The sequence below is a fragment of the Rhinopithecus bieti genome, unplaced genomic scaffold (assembly GCF_001698545.2).
Source record: "Rhinopithecus bieti isolate Rb0 unplaced genomic scaffold, ASM169854v2 scaffold_19939, whole genome shotgun sequence".
Lineage (NCBI taxonomy): Eukaryota > Metazoa > Chordata > Mammalia > Primates > Cercopithecidae > Rhinopithecus > Rhinopithecus bieti.
Genome location: NW_016810019.1, coordinates 3,496,161 through 3,516,709, shown reverse-complemented (window position 1 = coordinate 3,516,709; position 20,549 = coordinate 3,496,161). Strand labels below are relative to the sequence as shown.

Sequence of the window (20,549 nt, the reverse complement as noted above, 5' to 3'; positions counted from 1 at the left end):
TATCAGGACAACTTCTGCTCACATTGTGTCACTTGTTCAAGGTCTCAGCAAGTCTCCTTGGGGGCACTTCTTTTCTTGGGCATCCACTTCACCTCCTTAATACAGAGCTGGCTAGGTGCCTGGGATAGGGGCAGAGCAGTGGCAGCAAAGGCCATGTGGTCAGGAGCACTTCAACTTCTCAGCTGCGTGCTGCTAGCTCAATGGAGCACTAAGGGAAGTGGGAAGGGAGCAGATGGCTGTCACTCACAAAGGCCAATCCTTCTCCCCACAGCAATCCTCATATCTACCATGTTTTGCTATGTTTCCTTCTGATGCCAGCCCTGTGGGTCACCCACCTACTTATCATGACTTCTCATCGCTTCCAGCAACCCTAAGTAAGAACAAAGCAGTAAAAAAATGAAGCAGAAAAATCCTACTCTTTGAAAGGAAGAATTGGGTGGAGTGGATGAGAGACAGAGAGATGGGATGGAGAGGAGACTGGGGAAGTTTGCTAGTTGGTCATGCATCAAAATTTAAAATTATAAAAATATATACATTTTGTCATTTTAACAAGATTTTAAAAAACAATAAGAAATAGTACTTGAAAGGTTTTCTTCTAAGAGAATGATGGGACACAGACCTGTTCTAGAGTCTATGTCCCATGATTCTCTAAGTCTCTACAATCCAAAGCAACATTACAAATAGCCTGAATTGTGCAATTGTTTGCCTCCAATATAGATAATGCTTTGATTATTGGCAGTGGAGTTTACCCACGAATTTAGTAGAGCAGTAATGTGTGGAATCAGCTTCTTGTGTCCTTCCCTAAGGCCTAGTCAGAAGCTAGGTAACCCAGGAGGTGCTCAGGAAATAACAATGGGTAATTGGTGAGAAGTTAAAAAGTGTCCATGTGCCATAATGATTACAGATTTATAACCTCACCATTCATAGTACTTATGATTCTCTGAATTTAAAAGTATGTTTTACTGATTAACAGTCATGTATTTGCACTTTTCTTGGCATATGTGCGAAGTAAAATTTGACTCCTTCCTGTCTATCTCTAATTCCTCCCCAGCCCCTGATTTATTTATATTATCTCTCTTTGTGTTTCATGAATTAACAAGAGTGTTTAGCTTTCCAAAACTGCCTGTTGGAAAGGACTTCTTTCACTTAAATGCCCTTGAAAAGCATTAACAGAGCTACCACAGTATTTATTAGACTTTATAATAACCTCTTTGTCTTAAATGAACTATTTGATCCCTTCCCTTTAAAGAAAACCCGAGGAAAAGAAACATTACCATTATCACTGCCTGCCCGTAAGAACTGGGATCCAGTTTTCAGAAACTGTAAAGCTACAGAGGTTTGCCTGTTTAAAATCCAAGAGTACTGGTTGCTTTTCTATGACCAGAGGAAAAGCCACATGTTGCCTACCCTGGATTTATTAATTCTCTGTAAATTTGTTCTGCCCAGCTTGGGTGTAGCGGTGAGCTCATTTATTTACTTGCATAGCAACAATATAATGAAAACTGAGTCTGGCCTTAAAAATACACTCTCGTAAGCCGTGTCCATGGTTAACCCTTCCAAATGCTTCCCTTGTGCTCATGAAGTTTTTTTCCCATGTATTTTGGGGAGGTGATTTACTTTCTTTCAAAGTCGTTCTGACGCCTGATTTTATGCCAGAACCAAAGCTTTTGCTAGCCACATCTAAATCACAGCCAGCTTCTTTCCCCAGCGAGGAAAAAGTCACAACTGGAAGCTCAGAAGTGGAGCAGTGGCGCTCTTGGGTCACTTTCATTTGACACAGCATTGGGCAGCAAACCCGCTCAATGGAAACAGTGCCCCGATTGTTAAGCCCCTAGCATGTCTCCCCTGCTGCTTTCAGGAAGCTCTTTGTGTAGCAAGTGCTAAAGCAATATTTAGTTATAGAGTGACCAAGCACCAGTGAGCAGCTAGGAGCATTTAACATGAAAGAACACGACGGGAAATGACGTCTGGGTTTCACAAGTGGTTAAGGTCTTTCTCAGAACAATGCCAAATACAAGCCTGTGACAAGCTGGATACAGCAAAGCCATTTTTTTTTCTGTCTCATGGACTGAAATGTTCTTTGAATGAAAACTATGAAAAAGCACAGGTATTTTGGCTCTTCTGATGTCCAAATAAATTCAACAGGACACTGAGCACTACATCTACACTGGGAAATGGATTTTAGAGAGATGCCCGCAGACTGCCCTAATGGGAATGGGACTATGGAGAGGAGGTGAGAGATGAGAATTTGGGGATCCAAATACCGATTGGTATCATTTCCTCCTAAATAGGAGAACTCTCATGGTTTCGCTGGAAGAAGACAGGCAGTAGCTGATGAGCCCAACCACTCACGAGGCAGAACTTGGTGCCTGCTCTGAAGGTGGTTGTCGTGTCCAGAGATACCAGGCCTAAAATGTCTTCTGCAAAATCCAATAGGATTAAATAGGGGAAAATGGGCAGAAAACAATGAGTTCCAGGATGAAGTGCTTTCTTAGCTCTTGGTAACAAAACAGGGATGAGGGTGCTCCTTAGTGGGGAACTCTGGAAGTTTTTTTGGGTCCAGGACCTGGGTCTGTCAAAGACTGATTCTCACTGGCTCAGCACACTCCAGCCCCTGCCTCCTTGCGTCCCTGCCTGCTCCTGCTGTCTTTTGGCACAGCTCTGTCTTCCAAAGTGCACTGTGGTTCTGGATGGGATGGTGGGCTGGATCCTAAAGGAAGAGTGGGAAAACCTGCAAAACTTAAGGGTCAAGTTGAAATTTATAATCAATGCTTGAGTATCTTTTCTTAAAAAAAAAAAAAAAGACTCTTGATGTCAGGCCATTTTTATTAAGCTGTTAAAGTGGTTCTGAGAAAGAATCAGATAAGGATATCTGCATCATAAAATTTTAGCAAAGATCATTAGAGATAATCGAGCGTCACTTGCCATTTCACAGTTGAGGGAACTCAAGTGGAGTTAGTTACTCAGGCTATTAATGACAGAGAAGTGAAGGAGATCGTTGGTTAGCTGGGCCAGCAGTGCTGCGGTATACCTTTCTCGATGCCCTGCGGCCTACACTAGCAATACATGTTAGACATTTTCCAGAAACCTACTACTTTTCTAATTTCACAAGTAAATTCTCTTTAAAAAAGTTACTTCCTTATATGACAGCCACAACTTGAAAACTGGGTAACTTGTGTTTTGGGAGGTGCCTCCACCTGGTTAAATGAAGTTACCCATTTGGAGGAATTTGAAGTCATTTTGAAAGACAGTCTTAGGCTAGGCGTGGTGGCTCACGCCTATAATCCCAGCACTTTGGGAGGCCGAGGTGGGTAGATCACGAGGTCAGGAGCTCGAGACCAGCCTGGCCCACGTGGTGAAACTTCATTTCTAATAAAAATACAAAAATTAGCCAGGCATGGTGGTGCACATCCATAGTCCCAGCTACTCGGGAGGCTAAGGCAGGAGAATCACTTGAACCCAGGAGGTGGAGGTTGTGGTGAGCCGAGATCACGCCACTGCACTCCAGCCTGGGCAACAGAGCGAGGCTCTGTCTCAGAAAGAAAAAAAAAGAAAAAAAAAGAAAAGACAGTCTTTCCATGTGGCAGAGAAAGCCAACATAGCAACGTTCTCAGTGGTACTGGAGTCTAGACATCACCCTAGTGACCTTCTCGGGACTCCTGGATCAGCCCACTCTGAAACTGCCCACTACAGCTGGGTGGGAGGAGCTTCCATGCTCCTTAATTCAGATTCCCTCAGCATTGAGGCTACTCCCTGGACCTGAGGTGGGAGCCCTGGGCAGCAACTTTAATTCATCCTGCCAACAGGGTATGATTTAGCACCCAAATTGCTTATGAGGTGTCCAAATATGCCTTCTTCTTTAAGGGCTTGGCAACATCATCCTTCAGCAGGGATGTAAAAATCATTAGCATTGGAGTCAGACAGACGTGGGCTCAAATATCAATCCTCTCACTGGAGGCAGCAAGTTAACTTTAGCAAGTAAATTTCCTTCTCAGACCTCAGTTCCCTCCTCTGAACAGTGAATGCTTGTGAGGTGCACCTCATGAGGCTGTGGAGAGGATCAGGTGGTAGTACTTCTCTACGATCCCTAACATGGAGCCAAGGCTCGAGCTGCCTTGGGGTCACCCCCACCCTGGTTCTAAAACTATCTTGCAAAATGAGACGGAAGCATGGGGTAATGACACCAGTGAAGGCTGCACATTCAATTGGTGGTGACTTTGAAAACAAAAACTCTTCCAACAAATAACTGGTTTAAGTGTGCCATGCTTTAAGAAAACCAAGTATTACAAAAATTAATCAAATAAATCAGAGGTGATTGTGGCATTGCTAAAGGCTTCTTTGCTTCAAAAAACTAATATACTGTGGGATCCCTTTAAAGAGAGGACTCCTTGGTACTCTTCAAATGTTAGTGGAGTTGCATCCTTTTTTTTTTTTTTTTTTTTTGAGAAGGAGTTTTGCTCTTGCTGCCCAGGCTGGTGTGCAATGGCGTGATCTCAGCTCACTGCAACCTCTGCCTCCCAGGTACAAGCGATTCTCCTGTCTCAGCCTCCCAAGTAACTCGGATTAACAGGTATGCACCACCATGCCCGGCTAATTTTTTTGTATTTAGTGGAGACGGGGTTTCATGATATTGGTCAGGCTGGTTGTGAACTCCTGACCTCAGGTGATCCACCCACCTCGGCCTTCCAAAGTGCTGGAATTACAGGCATGCGCCACCGCGCCCGGCCTACATCCAACTTCTGAAGAACACACATTGTCCTATGTGAGTGGCATTGACACACTTTAAACAGGAGCAGCACGTCTCTCTAGAAGTTATCTTGACAACGTTTAAGGCACAGCTAGTTAGAATGAAGTGCTTTTGATTGCTGACAGTTTCTAGTTCTGTATTTGCATGATGTATTCAAGCAAGTCTTTTTTTAAAGATTTGTACAACCAGGCCGGGCGCAGTGGCTCATGTCTGTAATCCCAGCACTTTGGGAGGCCGACGTGGGCAGATCACCTGAGGTCAGGAGTTTAAGACCGGCCTGACCAATATGATGAAACCCCATCTCTACTAAAAATACAAAAATTAGCTGGCGTGGTGGTGGGCACCTGTAATCCCAGTTACTCAGGAGGCTGAGACAGGAGAATCACTTGAACCCGGGAGGCAGAAGTTGCAGTGAGCCGAGATTGCACCATTGCACTCCAGCCTGGACAACAAGAGTGAAACTCTGTCTCAAAAAAAGATGTGTTCAACCAATATCGTTTGTTTTATCATGAAATTAAATAAATAAATTTATTCTGTTCTCTCTCTCTCTCACAAATACAGTGTTCTCCTACTTAGCCAGACGTCATATTAAAGCAGTCTCTTACCTCTTCACTCTGATAAGCACAGTCACTTAGCATGAAATCATTAAAAAAGCATGGTTAACCTCTGTTTGCTTTGGTGTGGGTTTATAAGAAGTTACTAATGCACTCTTAGAAATATGCATTATCTATAAACTTTAGAACGAAGTGCAACTGAGCTTGAAGGCTTTGGCACTGGCCAAACAAAAGGACCTTTGTTAATTTTAAGGAGGGGTGTTACAGTTTGCTCATTGCTTTGGCTTTGGTGACTTGTTTGAGAAAAGATACTTCTCATTTTCAAAGTGAGCTCATAAAGTCCTGCCCTTCAAGTGTGAATGACCTCCAGTTTTGTGTAATATTAAAATGTATCTTGAAACTTCAGGGGTGACATTTTAGATGGCAAGTTCAGTTCTCTGCATAGCCCCCTAAACCATGTATCGAGGCAAACAATTCATTTAAATTAGGATTATCTTTATGTAGAAACGTACAATTCTGGAACATAGTTGCATTTTATTGATTTATAAATGAAGAAACTGAAGTACCCTCTGCCCTAGAAGTATTTTTTGGTGTGTATGTATTTTGTGTGTGTATAGGCAGGGAATAGGAGAAAGTGAGGTGAAGTCAGGGTTTAACTTTTCTGGAAGCTTTCATTTCCTCTAAACCTATTTTTTGCTTGTTGTTAGACAAGTCATGCTGCTAATATATAGCACTTAGTTGCCTAGTATCTGAGTGTCGCTCTGGGCAACCAGATTTCACAATGCCTCAAATTCCAATATGGGAAGTCCTTGTTCCTTAGCCAACAGCTTACGGGTGTCTGCGTGTGTGTGTGTGTTATGTGTATGTACGTGTATGTGTGTAATTTGTGATGACTCAGTGTCTAGGAAGGTACAAACATTGTAGCTAATCTATTTCTGTTTCTTACATTACCTTTCAGGAATGAGCCTGGAAGACCTGGCTAAAACCTTTGAATCTTTTCCTGCCAACATTTGGCTGTGACCCATTTTGGAAGGTAGAAAATGGTCCTTAAAGATGATGTCATAGGATCTTGGTAAATCTGAATACTACTTGAGTTTTCCAAGGGCCACCTCAAAGCAATACTTACCCCAGTCTAGACCATCACACGCATTGCTATGTCAGACCATTCCATTTTTAAGAAGCTCTTGAGATCAGTGAAATATACAACATATTCTGGGACCATAGAGAAGAGAGAAACTGCTGGGTTGCTGGGAGGAAGCTTCATGAAGGGGATGAACCTTGGAGTGGGTTTTAAAGAATGGATAGGAGTTCACTGGGATAATAGATGGGAAAGGCATTTTAGGTAAATCATCACATATGGAAAGGAAGTTCTGCTCCTCAGAGGAAAAAGTCAGGCCGGGCACAGTGGCTTATGCCTATTAATCCCAGCACTCTGGGAGCCTGAATTGGGCAGATCACTTGAGGTCAGGAGTTCAAGAACAGCCTGGCCAACGTGGCTAAACCCCGTCTCTACTAAAAGCACAAAAATTAGCCAGGCTTGGTAGCGCATGCCTGTAGTCCCAGCTACTGGGCAGGCTGAGGCATGAGAATTGCTTGAACCCGGGAACCGGAAGTTTCAGTAAGCCAAGATGGCGCCACCGCACTTCAGCCTGAGTGAGAAAGCGAGACCCTGATTCAAAAAAAAAAAAAAAAAAAAAAAGGCTAGTTTTCCTCCTTAGGTGACCACAGAGGAGTTAACTAATCTTGTCTAAATTGGGCAAAATGCACAGAAGTTAAACTCTCAGATAAGCCCAACTTTATATCACTCATGCTTTGCGTCAAGGTACTCATTTATTGTGTATGAATAATTACGCTTACAGCACGCAGGCAGTGACATTCTGAAAGGTCCTTCAGCGAGGGGAAGTGACTGTATATAATCTGACACCTCTCATACCAGATAGTAATGAGCTGGACCATGGGATTGGAGCAGCAGCGTGTGAGGGTGGATGTGTGATAAGATCAGAACCACCTTTCAGTTAATTAAAGGTTAACTCTAATTTAACACTTTGATTCTCGCTTCCACCTTGTTCGTTGGTTCACTGGGCTGCTATCTGTGGGCTGATGCTCTACCAAGTGCTCAGCCTATAAGCAGTCAGGAGGTAGCCATGGCCCCTGCATTGATGGAGCTTGTAATTTAGCCCCAAACTGATCTTCAGAAAGAGGTACAACAAATAGTTCCAGCAGTTAGAATAAAAGCGACACATCCAAAGAATAATCAGAGAAGCACACATAATTTCCCATGCAGATCAACCGTGAAATGAATAAGCTCAGGTGACAATTTCACTGATCTTTGAAGCAGAGAAACGAGACGATTTTAGATCTTTTTAGGCCTTTGGGTTTGAACATTTGTAGGTTTCATTTACCCCAAACCATAATCCCATAGTAAGTAGAACTTTTGCTGTTAAAAATTGAAAACTTTTTTCTTCTTTTATAATTCAGCTTTTCAAATTATTCGACTATGAGTAACTCATTTAATTTAGGATTGCCTATGGGTTCTTGGCAATCACGATGCATATTTAGAAATCTTTGCTAAGTGAGAAAAATATAACCTACATATTATTTTCTAATATGATGAAATAGTTATGAGCCCTAAATAGAAGAATTAATGGGGTAGACATGCTATAGTTTCCTAGACATTGGCTTAAATGTTTATTAATTTCTGTTTTGCAGTTTTTGTGTTTCATATTTTGGAGCCAAAAGATCTTTTATTCAGCTCTCAAACATTCTTATAGACACTGGGCATGTTGCCTACAATGTCTAATGGATAAAACGGCCCTGTGCACAAAACCCAGAGTGAAAACGACCAATGAAATTAAGTAAAGGTGTCAGCATATATGGTTTTCAGATAACTTGGAGAGTTTTTTTCCACCCTTTGCAGAATTCTTGTAGAACCAAAGAGAAAGCCACACACTCAAAAAGCACAGCATATGTGTTAGCAAGAAAGCACTTGTACCTTCGGTGTGTAGTAAGAAACACAACAGGGCTGATGTAGTAGAAAATAAACTCTGAGAAAGGAAGCGCAAGGTGAGGGGAATGCATTCTTTTAAGCCCCTGCCATGCTAAGCACTGAGTCAGGGACTTTCTATGCATACTTCCATTTAATTCTCATGACAGCCCTATGAAGTAGTTAGGATCGTTCCCATAAAACAGATGAAGAAACCAAGGCTTAGAGATGGTCGGTAACTTACCAAAGGATATACAGCTATGGAGAAACAACCCAGCATCAGCTGAACCCTGAAGGCCTTACTCTCTCCACAGTTCTCATACTGTCTGCTTGTTTCCTAAAAGGGTGGGGATTTTATGACATATTTCTTTCTCTAAATGCTGATTTAATAAGTGATGAATGTCAGTTAGTGTGGAGGGGATAAAAGAGGGTGGGTAGAGGTTGGAGTTTCCAAGAGAGCAAAGCTGAAGTGATAGAAGGCAGAATTCACTGTCTCTCTATTTTTTTTTTTTTTTTTTGAGACGGAGTCTCGCTCTGTCGCCCAGGCTGGAGCGCGGTGGCCGGATCTCAGCTCACTGCAAGCTCCGCCTCCCGGGTTCAAGCCATTCTCCTGCCTCAGCCTCCTGAGTAGCTGGGACTACAGGCACCCGCCACCTCGCCCGGCTAGTTTTTTTTTTTTTTTTCGTATATTTTAGTAGAGACGGGGTTTCACCGTGTTAGCCAGGATGGTCTCGATCTCCTGACCTCGTGATCCGCCCGTCTCGGCCTCCCACAGTGCTGGGATTACAGGCTTGAGCCACCGCGCCCAGCGCACTGTCTCTTTGGTTTGTTTGTTTCTTTTTTTTTCCTTAAGTGATTCATTAGTAGAAAAAAGCAGTGCTGGATAAAACTTCCAAAGCCCACAGTCTGTAGCAAAATCAAGAGAATTTTGAACTATGGAAAGTCCCAAATCATAATCAGATTGGAACATGTCCCAGCTCCTTCATGGTCCCTTTACAGTGTTTCTCGAGATCTAGTCCTAGGCCACCACCCCCAAAACTATGCAAGGAGCTCAACGATGCAGATTCCTGGGCCCCAAACCAGACCTACTGGATTAGCTTCTCTGAGGGAAAGACCTGGGAATCTGCATTTAAACTCACTGTCCCTACCTCTAGGGGTGATTCTATGCCCATTAACATTTTTAAACCCCACCCCGGTGGTTCAGAATAAGATTCCACTGCCTCCTCATTTTCTTATTCAAGAGCTTTTAAAGACCATAGCTTGAACTATCAAGCATATCTAGTTCTGGGCTCACTATTATCTTACAGATGAAATATTTAAAGAGAAAATGAGCAAATGCTTCATTAAGCAAGTCAGTAAAACTGCTAAAATGCAAACTCAGAAAAATGAATAAGCCACGCCTGATCCCCAGTGCGCTGGGATTATCGCTTAGGGCCTAGGCTTAAGTCATTAGAATGATTCCCACCCACTGAGAATATCCTATACTCAGGAAGATGTTGACAGATGTTTTTTAAAGCAGTTGCAATTGCCAGGAAGGCTAAAATCACCTCCTAGCAGATAAGCCATCTCCACTATGAAAGAAAGGAAGGAACGGAGGAAAGGAGGAAAGAAGGAAGAGGGAAGGAGGGAAAGAGGAAGGGGGGGGAGAGAGAGAGAGAGAAGAGAAGTGAGGAAGAGTGAAAAGAAAGGAAGAGGCTACCACACTCCCATGGGTGTGAACCACTGGTCTAGGGTACATGGAGAGAGGCAGCCTAGAGACCCAGGATCAGGATACTGTGGAGAAGCCATTGGTATTTGGCAGGGAAGGTGCCAGGGCCACCCTCTTGCCCTCCCCATCCTGGCCATGTCACTACCCCAGACCCTGATTGTGCAATGCTTCAGGCATGACCTACTCTTCTGCCCTGGCTGCAACTCCTGGAAGGGCTGGCACAGGTCATTTTCAGAAGCTGATTTCCTCCTGCAGGACTCATCTACCTTTTGCTAAACAGAAAATGTTCTACTGAGTGTAGACTTAAAGAAAGTAAAAACAAAATATGGAATGTGAGTGCCTGAGGGTCACCCCAGCACCCAAGCCCTTTGACATCAATCCAAGGGAAGATGAGTCAAAATTTCTGCCCTCTGGAAGGACAGGGAGCCATGGGGGAAGCCTGCAGGGCAGTCCCAGCAGATGCAAGGGGAAGGAGTCTCAAGGCTTAGGCTTCTCCCACTTAGAGCTGAAAAGGTTGGGTCTGAAAAGGAAAACACGCTACCTTCCTGCCAAAGTCAACCGTGATGAAAGTTTAGAGCCCACCACCTCTCCGCCAAGCATTTCCTGTTCTGGCCTCCCCATCTGCCTCACACTGGCTCAGATGTGGGAGAGCTATTTTTAAGGTGCAAACAACCGGGACTAAGAATGAGAGAAGTTATTTATTTATAGTTACACTTTTCAACTGCTTTTTCCCCTCTGGAGATAGAGGCCAGGTTTCGTTTTCCCTTTGAATCTACAATTCCTAGGACAAAGAAGACTGAAAAGCCACAGGTCAGTTTATCACCTATAGGCAGGCATCATTGTCATGGGCAGTACAAGTCTAAAAGCTGTGAACCACCCTTGAGGAATCCCTCTTAAGGAACATACACTCAGCTCATGCCACATGCGTGCTCTTGAGAATTATTTTGTAAAACATGCTTTTATATAAAAGGTGATTCAAAATGCATTAGTGCTTTTGTTGTTTAAAGGAATCCACCCGCACAGTCAGGGTCTGGTGTGGTGACATGGCCAGGATGGGGAGGGCAGGAGGGTGGTGGCCCTGGCACATCCCCTGCCAAACACCAAGGGCTTTCCGCACTATCCCGATCCTGGGTCTCTAGGCTGCCTCTCTCCATGTACCCAAAAATGCATTAGTGCTTTCGTTGTTAAAGGAATCCTTTGTTTTTTCAACCGAGGATTCTAATAGCATCAAATAGATACTCCCTAATTTACAGAGGTTTGTAAAATCAGATTTCATATTAGATTTACTTGGGACAGGGCAGATCTATAGCTAGTGTTCTAAGGGTCAACAAGCTCTTTCTGGTATGTAATTGCATCTTTCCTCTTGTAATTCAGGGATATCTTCTTATCCAGTTAAAGTGGTTTATTCCTAATACCAAACCTTGCAGGACCCACTGGCATTTGCCAGTAAATGAAAGAGGAAATCCCTCCCTTGTGATGTTCACATAAGCATCATCTTGGTTGTGGATATTACCCCGATCAGTCCACTGACATTATTTTCCTGATAACACATGTCCCTACCTAGCATTCTCTTGGTTGCTTCTGTCTCCCCCACAGCAATGTAAGCATCACCAGGGCTTTGTTTATCTTTAATTAATCACTGTATCACAAGCATCAAAAATATATTAGATGCTCAACATTCATTGTTCAATTAGTGAATTTCTATTGGCCTCAAATTGCTAAAGTATTTGGGATTATACAGGGTGTTGCAGAGCCCCCCTCCCCCCCACACACTGTATTTTTAAGTTAATTCCTTCTTAAATATCCAGGTTCCACTGTTTTCACCCACTACCTCACGCATTATTATAAGAATGACTTGAAGGACAGGAGGATGGCTTCATTCCAATTGCACTAGTATCTATGCATTTTAAATGAGTCAAACTAAGCTGACAACTCTACAGAATGAGTTGGTCAGCATGACCTACTCCCAGTTTCCTCACTCTCACTACTTTGGGTGGGTTCCTTGTTCAGCCAGGCCACCGAGGTCATGATTCAGCTTTTGGCCAAGGGAGTATCCTTGTTGCATCATCAGGCTTGTACGAGATTTGGTGTCTGTTCCACTCCATGAAGAAACAGAAAAGATAGGAAACTATCTGAGCACAGACTGAAGGCTTAGAAGCTAATGTATGAGAAAGATGGAGAGAAACAGTTTAACAACCCATGTAACCCAGGATGACACAGGAACTTAGGAGGGCTGGAAATCAACCATACTCAGCACATGGTAGTTCAAAGAGGTTTTGCTGAATGATGGATGAATGGCAAAATCATGCATACACGATACCTGAGCTAAGGTATTGGTTATATCTACTTCTTGGCAGCTTCAAGTTATTATTTTGGGAACATTTCCAAATGCTCCAAGTGCAATGGGAAAAAAAATAAGTAGGAACAAAGATTTAGTTAGTCACTTACTCACCTTTTTACCCACGTGGGGCCCACTGGTTCCCCCAATGCTTCTCTGCACTGATGGTGGCACCTGATATACCTCTTGTTCTTGGGTGCCATGGCCAGTGGGGACTTGGTAAATTCCCTGATTTTGGTAGGAAGGTGGCACTTGGTAGACTGTGTCTCGGGGAGCAGCCTGCGGGTTTGGCACTTGATAGAGCTTCTGTTGGCCAAAGGTCTGCTGCATCAGTCCAGAGGCAGGCTGGTCGTGACTGGAGGTGGTCTCCTGCACGGGACCAATCAGAAGCTTCACCCGGTTGCCTGGGACAATGCCTTGTCGACCGTGTAAGGAGCACAGCCACCATCCTTCCAGTCCCCCTGTGTTCTGCTCTATGACGGTCAGGATGTCTCCCTTGCGAAAGGCCAGTTCCTCGGCACACTCTGGGACATTGTCATATAAGGCCCTTGCCATAAGATTCTAGGAAAGAAGGAAGAGAAGGAAACCGTGTTAGAATATTGGGTCGATCCCTTTAGCACCTAAGGCCCGTGCTCTTATGGAAAGGCACACTTCCTGGAAAGAGGGAAGCATAAATCTAAACAATAGACTGTAAGGAGAAAAACAGATGGTGCAGACAAAAGACAGATACATACACACTGCGTCTGCCACCAGTGACATCAGACTGCCTCCTTGGAAAAGCTCAAAACACCAGAAGAGTTCTTTCCTCTAGCAGGAGATGCCGTGCCAAGGAATTATGAGTAGCACTGATACAGAGTTAGAGCATGGTTCACTATAAAAAATGTTTTTCTTCCTTTTTGAAAGTGAGCTTAAGGAAAAAAAAATCCCAAGATATTCAGATGTACAACAATGAACATTTCTCAATATTGTTCTATACTGGAGGTGAAAAGAGTAAAAGAAATATCCCAAATAACACAGTACAAATAGCATTTATATTTGGAGTTGAAAAATCAACAGAAGTCCACATATATATGCCTTGGCAGGGCTTAGAAATTTTTGTTCTCAGATGACAGGAGCCTCGGATCCAGAGAGAATCTACAAGCAAGGCATATAGACATGCCATCAAGCATGGAGCATAGGCTGGCAGTCATCTACATCTCCAGCTTTGACAACGAATTTATTAACACGTAGGAGGATGCCAACTCTTCTCTTTCGGTCTTTTATGCATACCTTTCCTGAGGGCCCCTCCTCGCCCTCCCCTTTTGTCACCTACTTCTTGAATCTCGCCATTCACATTGGAAAAGCTGTGCCTTCCCCTTTCATGGGTCCAACACACTCTCCGTCTTTGTATGAAGGCCTGTCTGGCACATTCAGTACTAAGCAGACAGCCAAAGTAGGCATTCAGCAGAGAGTGGGCAGGCGGTACGTGCTCACATTCTTGGAGGCCTTTCAAAGGCTGGGAAGATTTCATTTCTTGGCCTTAGTAAAGTTTCCCAGCACGCGGGCAGCCATTCCCGCATGCCTGCCCCCTTCCCAGAGCACAGAGAAGTCCGGGACGTTGTTGATTCAGCACAAGCCCTTGGAACACTAAAAGTGATCTCTAGTGCTTTGTGAAGATGTTTGGATGCACTTAATGTCATTGAAGTGGAGCTCATTTATGGAAGAAGGGATTGCGGATTGGATGGGGCAGGTTCGTGACTTTATTTCATACCATGACATATTCGTGGGATTTTCGGCTGAGGTTGTCTGGACTTTTGCCCTCTGTTTTCTTCTCTAGCGACGTGGACTTGATCATTCAGCCTCGAGCTTTTCATTTCTCGGAGGCTGACTTGCGCCCCTCGCACCCCCCGTGCCAGCCCCATTGCCACGGGTTGTGCGCATTTTCCACTCTGCAGGGCTGTGCAATGGAAGGGATCTGCCTTCTACTCAGTAGTTGGGAAGGTCCAGTTCTGCTGCTGTGAGCCAGGTTCCTCTTAGCCAGGGCAATGAAAGGAGATAAAGCCATAGAGGACAGTCCTCAGGAAGCTTTGTGATACTCTTCAAGAATAAGGTTGAAGTCCTTTTTCTTGATAGTTATGAGATCCAGGAAGTGTGGGACACAGAGAGGTGAGTGGCCAGGGAAGCTAAAGGGAAACTGAGGACTGTGTGTTTCAGGGGAAGGATTCACTGGGTAGTTAATATTCCAGGAGGCGCTGGGTTTCATCTAACAATTAAAAGTTCACATACATAAAGATAAAATCAGGCAGCAGTTTATCCTGTTCATGGAACCATTTAAGGATGGTGTCATAATCCTAAAATTGCCTCTGTTTCTCTTCTCCCATCTTTTGGGTGTTCTGTATTTCACAAGAGAAATCATAGAGTTACAGAAGACAAGATTCTGGTCCTTTTACTAAAATGACCTCCAGGAAACGATTCCACCAGAGTTGTACTGAGATTATTAAGTGGGGAGAGAGCTGACCACTCTGGCCTCTGTCTGTCCCTTTATTCTGGGCCCATTCAGCAATCGGGAAGCCCCAACATGAAATCAGAAGTAACAGAGTCGGGCCAGTTGTATGAGAGCTGGGGGTTGGTAGCTGTGCAATTATATTGGCTACAAAGAAGGGAAAGAAGAGAAACAGAAAACAGTAGAAAGGCAAAGGGCTACAGATCTCATCAGCATAAATCAGCTCAAAGCATTTGGAATTGGGCCACTTCCAACTCCAAGAGCACCATGAGGTACTGAAGTGGATCACCGGAGCATGACTGATCAGAGGCAGATAGAAATCCCCGTGCGAGAGTCGTCCTGGGCGTTCTTTGTCTCCTGTCCCAGTAACCTTCTTACCACCTGGTGAGCAGCCGGCTAATCTTTCTACAACGGCCCGTGAGCTGCTTTTCGGGGAAAACTCTCAGAGCCCCACAGTCTGGGCTGATGTAGGCACCGCAGGTGAGTCCTCCGGACGGGTTGTCAGGACTTCCTGGCGGTCCTCCGCAGTGCCCACAGAGATTAGGTTTCTGGCACCGCTTGACACTGCTGTTAGTAGCCAGGACCCTGGCACTAGTCTCACACCTGTTCACACACTGATACATATTCTCAGCCTTGGCTGAACAGGAGTATGAGTTCTTTAATATCTGTGCAAGCTACAGAGAGCCAATGTCTACATCAAACCACTCTCCTCAACTGAAGCTTACAGCTCCAGAGACCTTTAGAGATCACCTGGACACAATGCCCTTGAGTCACAGATGATGAAATGGGTCTGGGGAGGCCTATCATTTGCCCACGGCCACACTGTTGGCAGCGATGGGAAAAGAATTGCGCTCTTTCAGTTTAATCCTCTTTCCAGAACTTTAAGCCACCTTAGCTCAGCCACACAGCGTCCTTGTTACTGGGCTCAGTTCCAATATATGATAAAGTACTGAAGAGGACCGGTTCTTCTTTTCATGTCTATGGAATACATTGGGTATTTGGGGTCTTTGGTTCTAGCTGTGTTATTTGTCAGGCAACAGCTCCCCTTTGGGCCTTAGTTTCCTGGTCCTTGGTAAGCTATGGTGATGTTTTAATTAATTTGCTAGATGGCCCTTGGGCTTCAGGCTCCCTCCCCGCCTTGCCTCCTCTCCATTCGCAGTCCAGGCTTGGTCCTATTCTAATGATGCTATTATGTATGTTTTATACCTATCTGATATTTATCTCACTCACGATTACATTTCAGAAGAACTGTTATCTCAAAGCAGTATATTTCTGAATTATGAATGAGTTCTTGTCACTGCAACCTCTTTGTTGAGTATCTGCCTACAAACAGCAATAGGGAAACCATTGGTTGCATTCAAGGGAACTTCTAAGACAACATATTAATAATGATACTACTTGATAAATTATGGATAAATCTCATCAGATTCCAACACAGATAATACATCAGCAAGCAGGGAAAGGCACGGGGCAGGAGCTGGGCTTTCGAAAAGATTTGGTGTTGGCGCAAGGTTTCAGTAAGACCTTAACAGCCAAATGAATTTCAGCTGGACCATAAACCATCTCATTCAAAAGTGCACATCACTCGTAAGTAGGAAAATCAAGAATGAATTCTTCTGGCAAGGAGGTGAAGGGACCCTCTCCTTCAGTGCAAAGGTGTGATTCTTTGAGGCCATAAAGTCAGAAACTGATGATCTGCTATCTTAGAAAAACTCCAGAGAGGCAGTTTCGTCTACTCAAGATCTACCCTTTCTCCTGCCTGCCCCACCACCTTGGATATTTATCTCCAGGGTAGGGAAGGTCAACACAGAAACAAATCAAGGAGAGATAAGAGAACTATGTAATTCTATATTCAGTTGGATGGTTAGTCTCCAGCAGCTGGCAGTTAGCAGTGCAGCTAGAGCTTGGCAAAATGCCAAAACAGTTAGGGCACAGAACTTGAAAGCCAGAAGGAACTTTAAACAATTACCGTCCAACCCTTTTACTTTACAAAAGAAAAAAATGAGCCTCAAGAAGTTAATGATTTGCCAAGTCACCTGGCAAGAAAGTCTTAGAGCTGAGACAGGAATTCAGGCCTTTTGTCTTGAGGTCCAGAATTAGGACAGAATTTAGTCAAGTGAAATGCAGGTGCAACACAAGCTGTGGCACTAATCAGGATTGGAAACCAGCATTTGGGATCATGAGTCCTATCTGAGGGAACCCTGATTGCAGCAGCCTCTAGCCTTGATCCCCACCCCAAGCTTCCTTGAAACCGTCTTCTTCTGACCTCCTTTTTAGTTCTCCCTCTTCTCTTGACCACTCTCATCCTTATTCTCCATCAGAGACTAAATCTTTTTCCCATCCGTAAAGTGACCATGTTCCAAAGAGATTTGTCCTTTGCACTTTCCTCTTCTCAACTATGTGCTTACTCTCTACAGGAAATCTCATCTATGGGATGACATCTGAACACACAAATATTTCCTAAAGCCATAGTTTTTGCTGGATATTTCTTCTGCACTCCAGTCCCTTATATCCAGTCTAATGGGCATTTTCCTCTCTAAAAGCAAGTGCAAATACCTTTTTCTCCTGCTTTGCTTTGCTTGGTTAACAGCATGCACACAGCTGTCCAGAAGGAGCCGCAGAGGTTTGTTATGTCTCTTCATGAGCTGCCATCCATCAGTGGGGCCCTGCTTTCCACCTCACTGCCACCCTTCATTCAGGTTCTTAGCAACTTTTTTTTTTTTTCTATAGCACAGAGATTGCTTCCCAATTGGCTTTCCTGCATTAAACTTCTTCCTCCCTCAAAACCCATCTTCCATTTAACCAGACTGGGTATCTATCCAAAGGCTGTTTCCCTTCCCAGTTCTCGATCATACTGTTTCTTTACAGTACAACTTGGATTGCCCTGTTCAAGACTGTGAACTCCTTAAGTTCAGAGATGCAAATTCCTTTTGCATTTCCAGAACTTTACCCCCGTATCCAAAACGAAATATAGACTCATTAAATGTTTGCTAAGTTAAAATGGATTCTGGACTCTGATTTCCTCATTGTCTGCGGGGAGGGTGAAATTGTTTTACTTAAAGAATTCAGCAAGACATTTGGTTAGAATTTTCAGATGGAAGTGGGGAAAATGAATGAACCAGAAAGAGAAATGTCATGTCCAAGTCACTCAAGCCTCACAGCCAGAGACTATGCGAGACAGACAGCAGGAAAGCGCCTGCCCCTCCCTATTAAAACAGGATAATGACGCAGATCGGGAGCCTGACCCCCCTGAAACTAGTGTTTGCAACTACGGAGCAAACAGGAAGGCCAAGAGGAACTGACCATCCCAGTGAGATTAAGCACAATGGTCTCTTTTAAGAGCTTTTCTCCCTTCAGTGTAGCAATCTGCTTTTGGCACTAGGTGACAGAGCACCATTCAGACACTTTGCCAGACCACTTGGGTTCTGCTGTTCCTGGTTCCCAAGCTATGCCTGAGGAGAAGGAAGAAAATACTGTACAGTTGACCAGAACGCGGGTACAGAGAGCTCTAGGTCACATGACGACTTCCATCACTCACCCCACCTCCAACTGCTCCCTGCCTTTTTTTCCTTCCCTCACTGCTATCAAAATGTCAAGAAAGCTTATTACTCTTGTGTCAGAGAAACAATCTGCTTTTCCATATATGGAGAGGTGTGACTTGTAGTTTCCATGACCACTCATGCGGTCCTTTTAAGAGAAATGAGACACTATGTCTGGTGTATCAGCCCACTAAGACCGATAGCATCATCAATGGCCCGGCTTCCTCTGATTATTTTTACTTCATTCTATATTTGTCATGCAGGAGATCCTGCCATGGCCTCAGGGTTGCCCCATTCTCAATGACATTATTTTCCTGTACCCAATCCCCCAAAATTTTAGCCTGGACTCTTGTGGGTTTGCGTGCCTGCACACACAAATGCATGCAGAGGACAGACCCTGAGAAACAGACACATTCAAGGAAATGGCCATCGTCAAGGAAGTCAATCCTAAGGCAGACGGCTGAGGGATGAACATTGTCAAGGTCAGTCTCGGGGCACAACAGGGAAGAGAAAGGCTCACATGCTTTTGTGCATACTGATGAAAACCAGCTTTGGTCTGAGGACTGCAAACCATTTTGGCTACATATCTCCTCTCCTTCCCATCATTACCTTTGGGATAGAGGGGGATGTGGGCTTTCCTCAAAGAAGGAAACAGCCATAGTCAGAAAACATGGATATCTGTAAGTATCAGGATTTTAATTCTCAGAATACTTGGTTTACACTTAGGTTCTTGCATCTGAAGATCTGGAATGTTGAATTTTTTGAGTTGGTTCCTCTTGAGATTATGAAGTCGCAGACATGAAGCTTTCACATTCAGGAGACAGAAGATATGATAAGTTATGATATGATATAAGATATGCTATGATATGCTAATTTTTTTCCCAGTACTATTTGCTGAATGTGTTCTGACACACTTTTCACTAGGTGAGCTGAACGAGCTCACAGAAAGGCAAGAGCAGGATCCCACTTTGTCCCACTAATCCCTGTCATCCTTCTGCCCACTGGTGAGGGGTGTTCAGCATTTCCCACCAAGGACTCCTCTGTCACCCAGACTGCATTTCAGGCAGTAATTTTTATTTTCTGTAAAGTACTTCTTTTAGACCCCTACGATGGTTACAAAGCTTACGTGAGTATCTTGGACCCTCTCTGAATCTTGACATCATTCGCTTTGTCCTGAGTTCTCAAGTTTTCTTAGAGTTTCCAGCTTTGTGAACTTTAGCTATAGATTTCTCTTTTGAGCATGTCTGAGTGGGAGAAGGTTTGAGAAATGTGACATTAGATACCTGCCTCCCGAAGGTACTCTTTGGCATCGCAAGAGATGCTGTTAATACTCCCTGGATGTGCTATGGGGCAGTGCCCTGTGTGTGGTTGTGGATCCAGGGCTTGGGAATCTTAACATCTCTTCCACACTGGCCAATCCAATCTGATGAGGGATCATTTGGAACCCAGCACTATTTTGGTGGCTGATATACCAAAGTGAAGTTACTTTTTGAGAGCTGATGAAAAGATCCAATGCTCATTGCAAATTTGGATATTTGGATCTCAGAAAGAAATCTCTATCTGACGAGATTTGGTAACATGATATGGACAATATAGCTGTGCATTTAAAAAGGGTTTCCTCAAAAGCTGGGTTTCTCTCCTTCCCCACACTTGAATGAATGCCATGTATTCTTGCTTGATTTAGGGTTCATGCTGGACAGACACATTCATATGCTAGGATTTGTTTACTATGTAACCAACAAAATCTTAGGGCAAAAAGTTAGTAGGCAGATTGCATATATGTGTGTGTATGTGCAATGTTATAGTCAACTTCTATTATTTCCTGGCCCACGGTGGAAGATGACTTTGACTGCTGAGTTCTATTTTTCACTCGTCTTTGGGTTTACCGAAGCAACTCCTGAGAGTCTTAAAGAAGGTGGAGGCCAGGCATGGTGGCTCACGCCTGTAATCCCAGCACTTTGGGAGGCCAAGGCAGGCAGATTGCCTGAGCTCAGGAGTTTGAGATCAGCCTGGGCAACATGATGAAACTCCGTCTCTGCTAAAATACAAAAAATTAGCCGGGCATGGCGACGTGCACCTGTAATCTCAGTTACTCGGGAGGCTGAGGCAGGAGAATTGCTTGAACCCAGGAGGCGGAGGTTGCAGTGAGCCGAGATCGCACCATTGCACTCCAGCCTGGGTGACAGAGCGACACTCCG

The 20,549-nt window shown here is 44.1% G+C and overlaps 1 protein-coding gene across 2 annotated transcripts in view; it reads right to left on the bottom strand.

The window, feature by feature from the left end:
- The window catches only part of NEDD9 (neural precursor cell expressed, developmentally down-regulated 9), a 201,891-nt gene that overhangs the window by 16,994 nt on the left and 164,348 nt on the right, over positions 1 to 20,549 (bottom strand). For both annotated transcript variants that reach the window (XM_017891162.1, XM_017891161.1), the window contains one exon: positions 12,445 to 12,891. In XM_017891162.1, the coding sequence (XP_017746651.1) occupies positions 12,445 to 12,891 (447 nt within the window). The remainder of the gene's footprint in view (positions 1 to 12,444; positions 12,892 to 20,549) is intronic.